The sequence below is a fragment of the Hylobates moloch genome, unplaced genomic scaffold (assembly GCF_009828535.3).
Source record: "Hylobates moloch isolate HMO894 unplaced genomic scaffold, HMol_V3 SCAFFOLD_5, whole genome shotgun sequence".
NCBI lineage: Eukaryota > Metazoa > Chordata > Mammalia > Primates > Hylobatidae > Hylobates > Hylobates moloch.
In genome coordinates this window covers 110,717,193-110,729,228 of record NW_026652280.1, presented here as the reverse complement: position 1 = coordinate 110,729,228, position 12,036 = coordinate 110,717,193, and the positions used below count along the sequence as shown (strand labels likewise).

At 40.5% G+C, this 12,036-nt stretch overlaps 1 protein-coding gene across 1 annotated transcript in view; it reads left to right on the top strand.

The window, feature by feature from the left end:
* CD101 (CD101 molecule) overlaps positions 1-12,036 on the top strand; it is a 34,495-nt gene continuing 22,459 nt past the window's right edge. Inside the window, exons 1-4 of the mRNA XM_032154877.2 lie at positions 1-111; positions 8,028-8,408; positions 9,730-10,146; positions 11,589-11,975. Coding sequence (XP_032010768.1) covers positions 72-111; positions 8,028-8,408; positions 9,730-10,146; positions 11,589-11,975 — 1,225 coding nt within the window. The 5' untranslated portion in view covers positions 1-71. The remainder of the gene's footprint in view (positions 112-8,027; positions 8,409-9,729; positions 10,147-11,588; positions 11,976-12,036) is intronic.

The window sequence follows — 12,036 nt, the reverse complement described above, 5'->3', positions numbered from 1 at the left end:
CACAGCATTTGTCACTCAACCTCTGACTGTTAGTGACACTATTGGGACGGGAAAGGACTGTGCTGGCCCAAATGGCAGGCATCTCATATGTGGCATCCTTTCTCTTTCTGAGTAAGTTTCATAATCCTTTATGTTTCTCTTGTCACAGGAGGTAGTCAACTCAGGGTGCTGGGTGATGGAACAGGACAATTTGGTCTCTACAGGAACAACTATGCCATATATTTCTGATGTTAGCAATAATTTTTGACTTCCTAATGACAGTTCTTGGCTTACCTAGACATCCTTGAGTTCTAGGGAGGCGTAATGCTTGGTTGAGTCCCATGCACATGATTCTATTGTTTTTTACATTTGTGTGTGTTGCCAGATCTGTCAGTTTTGCTTGGCCCTGGCTTTACTCATCTTCCTGGGCCAATCATCCCAAGAGACAGTAAAAAAGCTTTGTGTCCCAAACTGAGAGGAGACCTTAAGGTTTGCCTGATATTAAGGCTTGATGGGATAAATATGCCTTGCAGATATGACTGGATGGAAAGAAAGGTTATGAAAGTATTTAGTAGTTTTAGACTATGCTAAAAGAAGGTTCTAGATTTAACCTGTGAGTGGAAGTGGAAATTGACTACTGAGAGACTGAGAAATGAAGATTCACTTGGCTCTGCTGAGGGCCATGCAGAGGGGCTTGCCTGATCTAGGGGCATTTATCTATGTTTGAATAGGATGGAAGAAGAGGAAAATTTGGAGGTAGAAGGAAGAATCAAATGAGTTGAGCAGGTAATGGAATAGTTTCAAACCAGATAGCAGGTACTTTTTATGCTACAGTTTTCATTAACGTCTGGTAAAGAGAATAGACCCCATCTCAGAATAATGTTTAAAATGCATAGAATTATAGAGGAAATCAGTCATATTGAAATACAGGTATCAAAATATTTTGAATAAATTATAATGCAGTAATTTATTTGCTTCTTATTTATGCATTACATAACGAAATCTACAGGTAAGTCTGTTAACCACCAAAATTCAAAGTAATGATGAGTATAAATAACATTTCAATATATCTTAAGTAGTTGTAATGTGATATGAAGATATCTGTGGTTGTCTACATACTTAACTGAAGAAAATACGAAATTTCCATTAGAGGCAAAAATGAAAATAAAGATGTAAGATTATTTTTCACCCTAGTTTATGGACCCTTTAATCCTACATGTGGACCCAGTTAAGAACTCTTGCTTTATAGCTGGGCATGGTGGCGCATACCTGTGGCTCTAGCTACTTGGGAGGCTGAGGTGGGAGAATCACTTGAACCTGGGAGGTGGAGGTTGCAGTGAGCCGAGATTGATCCACTGCACTCCAGCCTGGGTGACAGAGTAAGATTCCATCTAAAACAAACAAACAAACAAACAAACAAACAAAACTCTTGCTTTAGAGATACTGGATGGAGCTAGTGCAGGGACCCGAATGGCTGGGATGATTGGGGAACTAAACCAAGCTGTATTTGGTGTGACCAGGACTATGGCTGAAGAATTAAAAGAAAAGAATACAGCATTCAGCACAAAGAGGTTGCTTAATAAACACTGATTGAGTTGAATTGTGCTCATGTCTCTAGGTACATATGATAGTGCGAGGTAAGAGTCAGACCTAGGGCCTGCAGGAGAAGTTACTAGAACCACTTGCTGGGTGATGGATGCCTGCCAGACTGGCTTGGTGGGTGTTGATGGTTGGGTGCACTGGTGGGATCCTTTGGGGGCTGGTGTGTTTCTGTTGCTTGGTTAAGCTGTCTAAGTGTGATTCTCAAGTGTATGTGCTTTGTGTATTTGAACTCTATGTTTGCTACGTATATAGGAGGAAACTGGGTTTACATTGTGCAATAATTCATAGAATTGCAAATTCTCTTTTTTTGGTAAGCACGCTAGAAGGCCTGGGGGAAGGAAAGTAGTAATCAAGGCTCAAAAAGGGGAAGCTGGAAGCTTTTCCTTAACCCATTTAAACAATTACCTAAACTTGGTTATGCATTTACTTCTTCTAAATTCTGACTCATCTGAAGCACTAATTTTGTGTAGAAGCACAGTTTTTATGTGAAGAATACATAAATCAGGAAGTTACTGGAAAAAGCTTTAGAAGTCTGCTGTTTGTCATTGCAAATATAGAGGGGAAATGAAATAAATTTTTTAAATAATGATCAATTGATCAATTACATTGGTTAGCAAATGTATACTTTGTCCCAATTTTTTTTCAATAAATATAAGGACTGAACAATCCTGATAGAAAACGGTGCCATATGAGATTAATGTCATGGGTAAATGAGTTCTCAGACTTAGCAGTTAGCTTTGTCTTCTTGATCTATTTCCCCCACCCAAACTGGCTGCCCTACAAATAATGGCCATTAATATGGCAAGGTTTGGGGGAAGGGCTATTGTCTGTCTTACTGAGATTGCATTCATGAAAAATAAAAAAGATTCCACTTAGTATGGATGGAAGCTATCTCAGCCTCCAAGCATATAGAGTTTTTGAATGTGAAAAGAGAAAGAAGCTGCTTGTTATGTTGGCTATTCCCGAGGTAGGTTTTGTATAAGGTAGCATTATTTGAAACTGCTGTTTTTTTGGTATAAAAAAATGGTCAAGTATGGACCATTTTATACGGTTCAACCTAATCGTTTTCATTCATATAATACTGCAATGGTAAATTTGACAATTCCAGTGATATTTTTAAAGAAAGTCAATACCATCGAGGAATTTTTAGTGTTTTGAAAGCATGATTCCAATGTTAGTATGTCAGTGCCAAGCTTTGTACTCATCAGCCAACAAGAATATGAGCTACTATTCAAAAGTAGCTAACCCTCTGCCCATTAAAAGAGAAAGCAAGCGGGCAGTCCTCGCAGGTGTTTTTTGAAGGGTGGATGATATGTACTTGAAAAAACCCAGAGAGAATATATTTATAGTAAGATGCTTAAGATTATGGCCCCAGTGCATGGCCATTTGAGTTGATCTCTGCCAGTCATGGCTTCCACCTGAAAAATACCTTTGAAATCTCCACACTATTTCTTTCACTTTACTGAGAAAGTAGTATGTCTTAGACTGTTTGGGGTGTTATAGCAAAAGTACCATAAACTGGGGGGCTTATAAACAACAGAAATTTAGTTCTGGAGGCTGGGAAGTCTAAGATCAAGGCACTGGCAGTTTGGTGTCAGTAAGGGCCTGTTCCTCATAGCGCCTTCTAACTGTGTCCTCACGTGGCAGAAGGGGCTAGCGAGCTTCCTGGACTCTTTTATAAGGGCACTAATCCCATTCATGAGAGCAGAGCCCTCATGACCTAATCGCTTCCTAAATGCCCCATCTCCTAATACCATCACCTTGGGAATTAGGTTTCTGCATATGAGTTTTAGGAAGACACAGACATTGAGACTATAACACAGCACCCTCCCAGTCATCCCTTTACTAGGACATTACTTCATTCATCCTCCTTGCTGGCTTCACTCCATCCCACCCCTTCCTACCGCTCCTCACCTAGCTACTCTTTCTAGCTGCCATCCTAATCTTCATTTTTCCTTCTCCATGAAACTCCTGGAAGTAGGTTACACTTCCTGCAGTCACTTCTTACCCTGAAAACTGCTGCTTCCACTCTATTGAAATCCCTTTTACAAAGATCTTTATGGACATCCTCCTCATTGAGCTAACAGGAGTCTCCTCTGCCTTCAGAGTCCCCAGCCTCTTGGCAGCTTTTGGCAGTGCTGACAAGCCCTTTCCTCTTAGAATGTTCTTCTTCTCTTGGTTTCCAAGCCGCTGTGTCCTAGTTGCCCTCCATCTAACTCTTCCCTTTGTAAGTTTTGTTCCTCATCCCATCCCCTGAAGAGAGAGATTCCCTAGTAATCTCTCCTTAGCCCTCTTCCTTCTGTTCCCCAACACTTCCCAAAACTTGTATGTAACTGACCTAATCTACATCTAACAGCTCAGAACTCTCCCTAGTTACAAACAGACATTTACAGGAGCCAACAAGAAACAATAGAGACAGCCATGGATTTGGCATTTGCAGATCTATTAATATGTTCAAGTCTGGCTCAAATCCTAGGAGTTTTTACATAACTAAATATGGGAATATCACAGGGTTTTTGAAAGGATTCGATTATAAATATTTTCAAAGGGTTAAATAGACCTTAACTCTTTGAAAATATTTATATGTAAATATAAATATATATATTTAAATATTATTTCAAAATGTTTGCTGGATATCCCTTCTGTCTATTCCACGGTCTTCAAATTTAGTATTTCTAAAATTAAATGCATTATATTTTCACTCACCCTTATACACACACAACAGTAACTCTTCCTGATACCTGTATTTCTAGTCAGAATATCAATATTCTCCCAGGCAGCCTTATCAAACCTATGATCTTTGATTTCTTCCTACCTCTCATCTCGCCATTTAACCCTGCTACTCCCAAGCATCCAAAACACTGCAAACTCTGCAGATTTTGTCTCCACAGTAGCTCAGTTATAGTACCTTTATTTTTATCCCTATTGCTTTTGTCACCTCTGTCCTGAGCTCCTACAATTACCTGATGTCTATTTCTAACTTCCATCATCCTACACACAAACTGGGAGGTTCATTTTCCTAAGACCTGTTAAACACTTTCAGTGGATTCCCCATTGCCTAATAAATCAAGTCCAAACTTTTAAATGTGATAGTCAAGTCCTTCCTGCTCTGGACCCAAAATTTGCTATCCAGTTTTACATCTTTCTATTAATCTTCATGCAGCCATCCCCCATCCAGTTGATTACTCCTTATTTTTGAGTAAGTCTTTTGATTCCTACTCACAGTCTTGCCATGAAATCTCCTTCACCTAAAATGCTCTGTCTCCCCACTTACCTTCTCATAATCTTCCCAATTCTCCAAAATCCATTTCTAATGCCATCTCTTATGCCATCTCCATAAATCTATTTCCCTCCCCTCAAAATGTAGTCCCTCTTCAAAATTTTTAAAGCACTTTTATTATATGTTTTCCGTAGAGAGATGACTACTATCCACTTGATTGGATTATGAAATCCAGAAGTCAGAATCTAGCCTAAATTCATCTTCATATCTTAGTCCCTCAAGCATGAGAAATACTATAAGTGGTTGAATAAATATGTATTGAATTGGCAAATAAAGCGGTAGAAAAAGAAGTGTGTGTTTTCACAATAAAAATTTTCAAATGTGGTACCCATCTTGCTGAAAAGTGATGGGAAATGTTGGAGAAGTGTTGCCTAGCCACCAAAAATAACATCGTTTGTAGAAACATGCCTTGATATATGTAGGTTAGTGGTATCTCAAAAGCCACATTAAGAAAATATTTTTATTGTGAAATACACCATAAGAAAATCTTAATAAAACATCAATTTTCAGTTTAACAAATAAGTACACAGTAAAAATCTATATAATAGCTACCCAGGTCAAGAAATAGAATATCGCCAAGACCCTAGAAGCACCCACCCAGCCCACAGTGTGCCCCATCAGATCACAAACACCATGCAATCACTTTCCTGACTTTCATGATAACCACTTCCTAGTTTGCTTTTTTTTTTTTTTTGAGATGGAGTTGCTTGGGCTGGAGTACAGTGACACAATCTCGGCTCACTGCAACCTCTGCCTCCCGAGTTCAAGCGATTCTCTTGCCTCAGCCTCTGGAATAGCTAGGATTACAGGCAGCCACCACCATGCCTGGCTAATTTTGTATTTTTAGTAGAGACAGGGTTTCACCATGTTGGCCAGGCTGGTCTTAAACTTCTGGCCTGAAGTGATCTGCCCACCTTGGCCTCCCAAAGTGCTGGAATTACAGGCATGAGCCACCTTGCCTGGTCATTTCCTAGCTTTTTGCTAATGATTTTAGCCCTTATGTATGCGTCACTAAATAATACGGTGTGGTTTTACCTGTTTTTAAACTTTATAAACAGTAGGATCATCCTGTATATAGTCACAAGGATTCAGAAGTGTTTTTGTATCTTTCTTTGAACATAGTCATTCATGTTATTGCAAATAGTTGTAATTGTTGATTTTTGTTTCTATATAACATTCCACTTTATGACTGTACTACAGTTTATCCAGTCTACTGTTGATGGACATATGGGTTGTCTCTTGTTTGAAGCTTTAATGAGCAGTGTAGCTGTGCATATTCTTTCACACATAACTTGTTGCACACATTTCTCTAAGATGGCATTGCTGAAAAGTGTTTTAAACTGCCACTGTAGTATAACTTGTTGGTAAGTAATAATTTACATTTTTCTAAGGTGGTCTAACTTCTATTCCTAGATTCTTATCACAAAAAGAGCATGATATAAATATGTCACATTAATTTGGACTTATGAATAAATTAGTGTATTCTAAATTATTATAGAGGCTGGGCGCAGTGGCTCACACCTGTAATCCCAGCACTTTGGGAGGCTGAGGCAAGCAGATCACTTGAGGTCAGGAGTTCGAGACCAGCCTGGCCAACATGGTGAAACCCCGTCTCTACTAAAAATACAAAACTTATCCGGGCATGGTGGCCCATGCCTGTAATCCTAGCTACCCAGGAGGCTGAGGCAGGAGAATCACTTGAACCTGGGAGGCAGAGGTTGCTGTGAGCCAAGATTGCACCACAACACTCCAGCCTGGGTGACAGAGCAAGACCGTGTCAAAAAAAAAAAAAAAAATTATTACTGGAAATGTGTGTGATTGGCTGACTAGTTGGTTGGGCGTTCGTTGGTTTCCCAGTTTTAGATTGAGCGTACATATGTGAAATATATGCACCTGACTGCATCAGGTGACCACTTACCTTTTCTGAGCTTTTGCCCTTTTTTGTAGTTCCCTCCTGTCTCTTAGAATTATTTTCATTTCATCCCGGATTCCTATACTCAGCCTTATCGTGTTCTCTGTAATGTCCTTTTTCCTTTCCCTCACTTTTTTTTTCCCACTCTGGTCTCCTTACTCTTTGTCCCTGTGGAGTCACAAAATGCAGCAGAGGCTCTGCTTCTTACTCATCTTCATATGAACTCTGTTTGGTTGACTCCATAAGGCCAGCAATCTCTCCCTGTCTGGCCCTTCTGATGTCTTCCAACCCTGTCTTTTACCGTACCCTGGGCCCCTAGTGAAAGAACTGGCTACTCTTGTGGCATGTCTTTGTTCTTTCTGCAACACAAAACGAACTAGCCTTTAATATCAATCATAGTAAGTAAAGATACGCTTTTTGATTTCTGAAAAATGCTTGATTTAAAAAATGTGTCAAATGAAATATTACCATTTAATCATGTTTTTTCCTTTAGACCTAATACTTGAGATTTGCTCTAATAGAAAACATTCCCTAGTGGTCCCAATGGAAAACTTTTGGTAAGAAAAAGCTAAAATAAATTCTAATCCCAGAACCTGCTGGATTTTCTAGCCATCTATTAGGAGGCTTTTCAGTAAAGCTATAGTGGCTCTTTAAGAAATGACAAAACAAAACCAAAAAAACCTCCACAGAATAGAAAGGAAGTGCTGCTGCCTCTTCAGATTCTAATTTTGGCTAGTCTTGCAACAGACCTGGCTAGGAGCTACAAATAGTTCCAACCAACCAGCTAGAAAAATCGTGGCACTAAGGGCAGAGTCCTAGACTTTGCGTCTCCAGCAACTACTTCTCTGGTAACTGCCCGATGGCAGGCACCCTGGAATTTGAGGTTTGAGGAAGTATATGCCAAATTTCCTCATAAAATAATGTAAAATTACCATACATTTATTTGCTTTAAAATAAGTACACTTCGATAAGCAGATGTTTTATAGAAGTGGTCATGTTACATTGATGAAGCTAAATTTTTTTTAAGAGACTGAAGATTACTATGGAAGTTAAAGTTATAAAAGAACAATTAACTCATCAAGCGATTCCACTGCTGCTCAGCCTGAAGAAGATGTTGAACATTTGAGTTGATTATAGCTAATAACCTGCGATCTCATTTACCAGAATTGTAATACAGGGAAATACATAATGTGGTACACTGGGAACTGGAACACTAATCTCTTTTTATTCCCCTTTCTTTCTCCTACTTACAAGCTAAGCTCAGCATTGGCCAGAGAGAAGTAACAGTTCAGAAAGGACCACTGTTTAGAGCTGAAGGTTACCCAGTCAGCATTGGCTGCAATGTAACTGGCCACCAGGGACCTTCTGAGCAGCATTTTCAGTGGTCTGTTTACCTGCTGACAAACCCGACCCAGGAAGTCCAGATCATTAGCACCAAGGATGCTGCCTTCTCTTACGCAGTATATACGCAGCGGGTGCGAAGCGGAGACATCTATGTGGAGAGGGTCCAGGGCAACTCAGTCTTGTTGCACATCTCAAAGCTCCAGATGAAGGATGCTGGCGAGTACGAGTGTCACACACCGAACACTGATGAGAAATACTTTGGGAGTTACAGTGCAAAGACTAATCTAGTTGGTAAGTCGCTTGTCCACTTCTGCTAGCCAGCCCCCGAGAAGCCCGAGTCTCCACCATGACAATATCTTGCAATGTGACATGGCTTTATATTGTTCCATTTTCTTTGGGAAAAGAGCCCATGTACCCCTGTGGATATTTTGGAGATATGTCACAAGTGGGTATCTCATATTCTCTAAAATTATCTGTTTCTTTTTCTCAATTATCTTTGCCATAAAGATATAGATGGTGTGTGGTTTTCCCAAGGCCTTGTCCACAGCTATCCATAGGTTGCTAATAGCAACAGCATTCAACAAAGCTGAGAGTTCTCCCTATTTTGTCTCTACTTGGAGGCAGAACAGTAATTTGACAAGAAAGCTGGTACCATAGGTGATAAGTCATTAACTTAGAAATGATTATTCTCAAACTACCATTCTCTAGCATATTTACATATTGGGAAAGGGTCATAGTCCTTGCAATTGTCACTTTGTCCCTTTGTCTGGAATATCTATCACCCCCTTGTCAGCTTAACAAACTCCTACATATACTTCAGGACCCAGTTTAGATATTACCTCTTCTGTGGAACTCATCTTGACTGCTTGGGCAGAATTCCCACTTTTGTTTCCTTTAGATTTTCTGTTCATACCACTACTATCAGCATGCATCCAGTTATATGGTAATTGGCTGTTTGTATGCCTCTTTCCCACCTCATCCTCAGCTTCTGCTCAGTGGCTAGCACTGAGTAGATGCTTGGTCACATTCATTGATTAAATCTAATTGTTGCTTTCATATAAGCTTAGGCTGTGTGATTTCATTTTAGGAAAACAAGAATGGTAGGATAGTAAGATAGTTACCAAAACTTTAGTAAAGATTGCATTTGGGCTCTAAATGATACATTTTAACTGACATTATTACATTATTAGATTATTACACAGCCTTATAGAGGAGGAGGTTAAGGCCCAGGGAGGTGAAATGACATGCCCAAGTCCATGTAGCAGGGATGGATTTAGGATCAGAATCTAAGGTTTCTCTGTCTCAGTGCTTTCTCCCTTTAAATACATGCTTTGTGTCTGAGTAGCTAAATTGGTTACAGCCTATGCTAATAAAGGAAAGTGAGGGTCAACACATTGATGAGACATTTACTTTGCCCAGTTCCGTAGACTGTACATAGATGCCAATGTTCCCATTGGCAATAGAGAAAGCATATGGATAGAAAAGCATATGGCAAGTGGAAAACCAACTCAAAGTCTGTGTGCTTTACATAGGGTAGCTCGGGGCGCCACCTAAGGAGGCCCACTGGACAAGCACTGGGCCAGTCACATTATTATCATTCCTTTTTTTCCAGTTATTCCAGATACCCTCTCTGCCACCATGAGTTCTCAGACTCTCGGTAAGGAGGAAGGTGAGCCATTAGCCCTCACTTGTGAGGCATCCAAAGCCACAGCCCAACATACTCACCTCTCTGTCACCTGGTACCTAACACAGGATGGAGGAGGAAGCCAAGCCACCGAAATTATTTCTCTCTCCAAAGATTTTATATTGGTCCCTGGACCCTTCTATACAGAGCGGTTTGCAGCCAGTGACGTACAGCTCAACAAACTGGGGCCCACTGCGTTCAGGCTGTCCATAGAGAGGCTCCAGTCCTCAGATCAGGGTCAGCTATTCTGTGAGGCAACGGAATGGATTCAGGATCCAGATGAAAACTGGATGTTCATTACCAAAAAGCAGACTGATCAAACCACTCTGAGGATCCAGCCAGCAGGTAATTATCTTCCTACGAAATTCATTAATACACTAGTATTATGTAGTGGGTATTTATGAGGTGTGTTTTAATTTTTGTTCTAATCTTTTGTTGGCTCTAAAAAAATTGGCTAGAAAGTTTGATTTAATTTTGTATTTTTGTCATCTGAGAAGCATAACTAAGAGGGAGGACATTCAGTTTTGGCTCTGCCCACAGATTCTTTATGAGATAAGGTCTACTGAGTGGCTAGATCGATTCCACAAGCCAGTCATGGAAGTAGTTTTGTTACCATTTTTGCCAGTCTCTGTGTTCACACATTATCTACATTATCTAATTTAGTCGTAACAACCACCCTATGAGGCAAGTAGTTGAGTCTCCATTTTAAAAATGAGGACTCTGAACTTCAGACATGCTAGATGCGCTGCCTAAGCCCACCCAGCTGGTGAGAGTGGGGTTGGCATTCAAAGGGAGGCCTGTCTCTCTCCAAAGCCCACTCAGCACAGACAGCTGGGCCTCAAAGTAGCTCCAGTTTCCAACATGAAGCCTTGTCTTTGTCAGTGCTGGGATTTCCTTCCACCTGCCCCCTTTCCCAACTTGGAATGCAGTCACTTTGCTTTTTTATTTTTTTTTTTAATTTTTAGATTTTTTTGAGGACAGGGTCTTGCTGTGTTCCCCAGGCTGGCCTGGAACTCCTGGGCTCAAGCAATCCTCCTGCCTTGGCCTCCCAAAGGGCTGGGATTTCACGCATGAGCCACCGCACCCGGCCTGCTGTTACTTTTCATAATCTTTTGGCATTTTTGTCAAAGCAAGTAGGCCTTATCTGTGATTCCTGGTCTCTCTCTATAGGCTTTTGTCCAACAGGAAGGGGTTGCTAAACCATATACTGTATGCCCATTGCTAAAAGCAGTGATCCAATAGTGGATCATTAAAGTTTTTTCTTTATTAAAAAGAGTGTTATTGTGTTCCACTAAAAATTGTCCTGTTGGCCTCAAGTATCCAAGTTACACTCATGAGTCCTATGGAGCAATATCACATGTGCTTTTTAACTTCAGAAAATTCTGCTGGATATTCTTAGCCAAAAAAGAGAGTAAGAAATCACAATTTACAGCAATTCAGTGTAGAATATTTAATATATATATTTAATTCAGTGTACAATATTTTATTTTTTAATTTAAAAAGCATACATTACTATATGTGTCATACATTTGTGCATACATCTTGCTTACTAAGAGTGCATTCAGAAAACCATGCATACTGTCCTTTCTGGGTGATTTAAGGAAGAGTCTTGAGCGTTTTTTACTCTAAGGATTTTTTTTGGGGGGGTTTACCTACCACTATAGAATTGAACTCCCACATAAAATGTGATCCCTGTGGCATCCTTACAGAGGGTGTCATCTCTTTCTGGTACTGAAAGGACAGAGGCTGTGGGCTCTCTAAATATCTGCCTTGCTTTTGTTTCCCAGTGAAAGATTTTCAAGTCAACATTACAGCTGACAGCTTGTTTGCTGAAGGGAAACCCTTAGAACTGGTTTGCCTGGTTGTAGGCAGTGGCCGTGACCCACAGCTTCAAGGCATTTGGTTCTTCAATGGGACTGAAATTGCTCACATTGATGCTGGTGGAGTCCTGGGCCTGAAGAATGACTACAAAGAGAGAGCAAGTCAAGGAGAGCTCCAGGTTTCAAAGTTAGGCCCCAAGGCTTTCTCTCTCAAGATCTTCTCTCTGGGCCCAGAGGATGAAGGCGCCTACAGATGTGTGGTAGCAGAGGTCATGAAAACACGCACAGGTTCCTGGCAGGTGCTTCAGAGAAAGCAGTCACCAGACAGCCACGTGCACCTGAGGAAGCCAGCAGGTATGTAAAGTCAAGACCAGGCATGCATTGGGCTGCTTTCACATGCCCCCTTGTCAGTAGA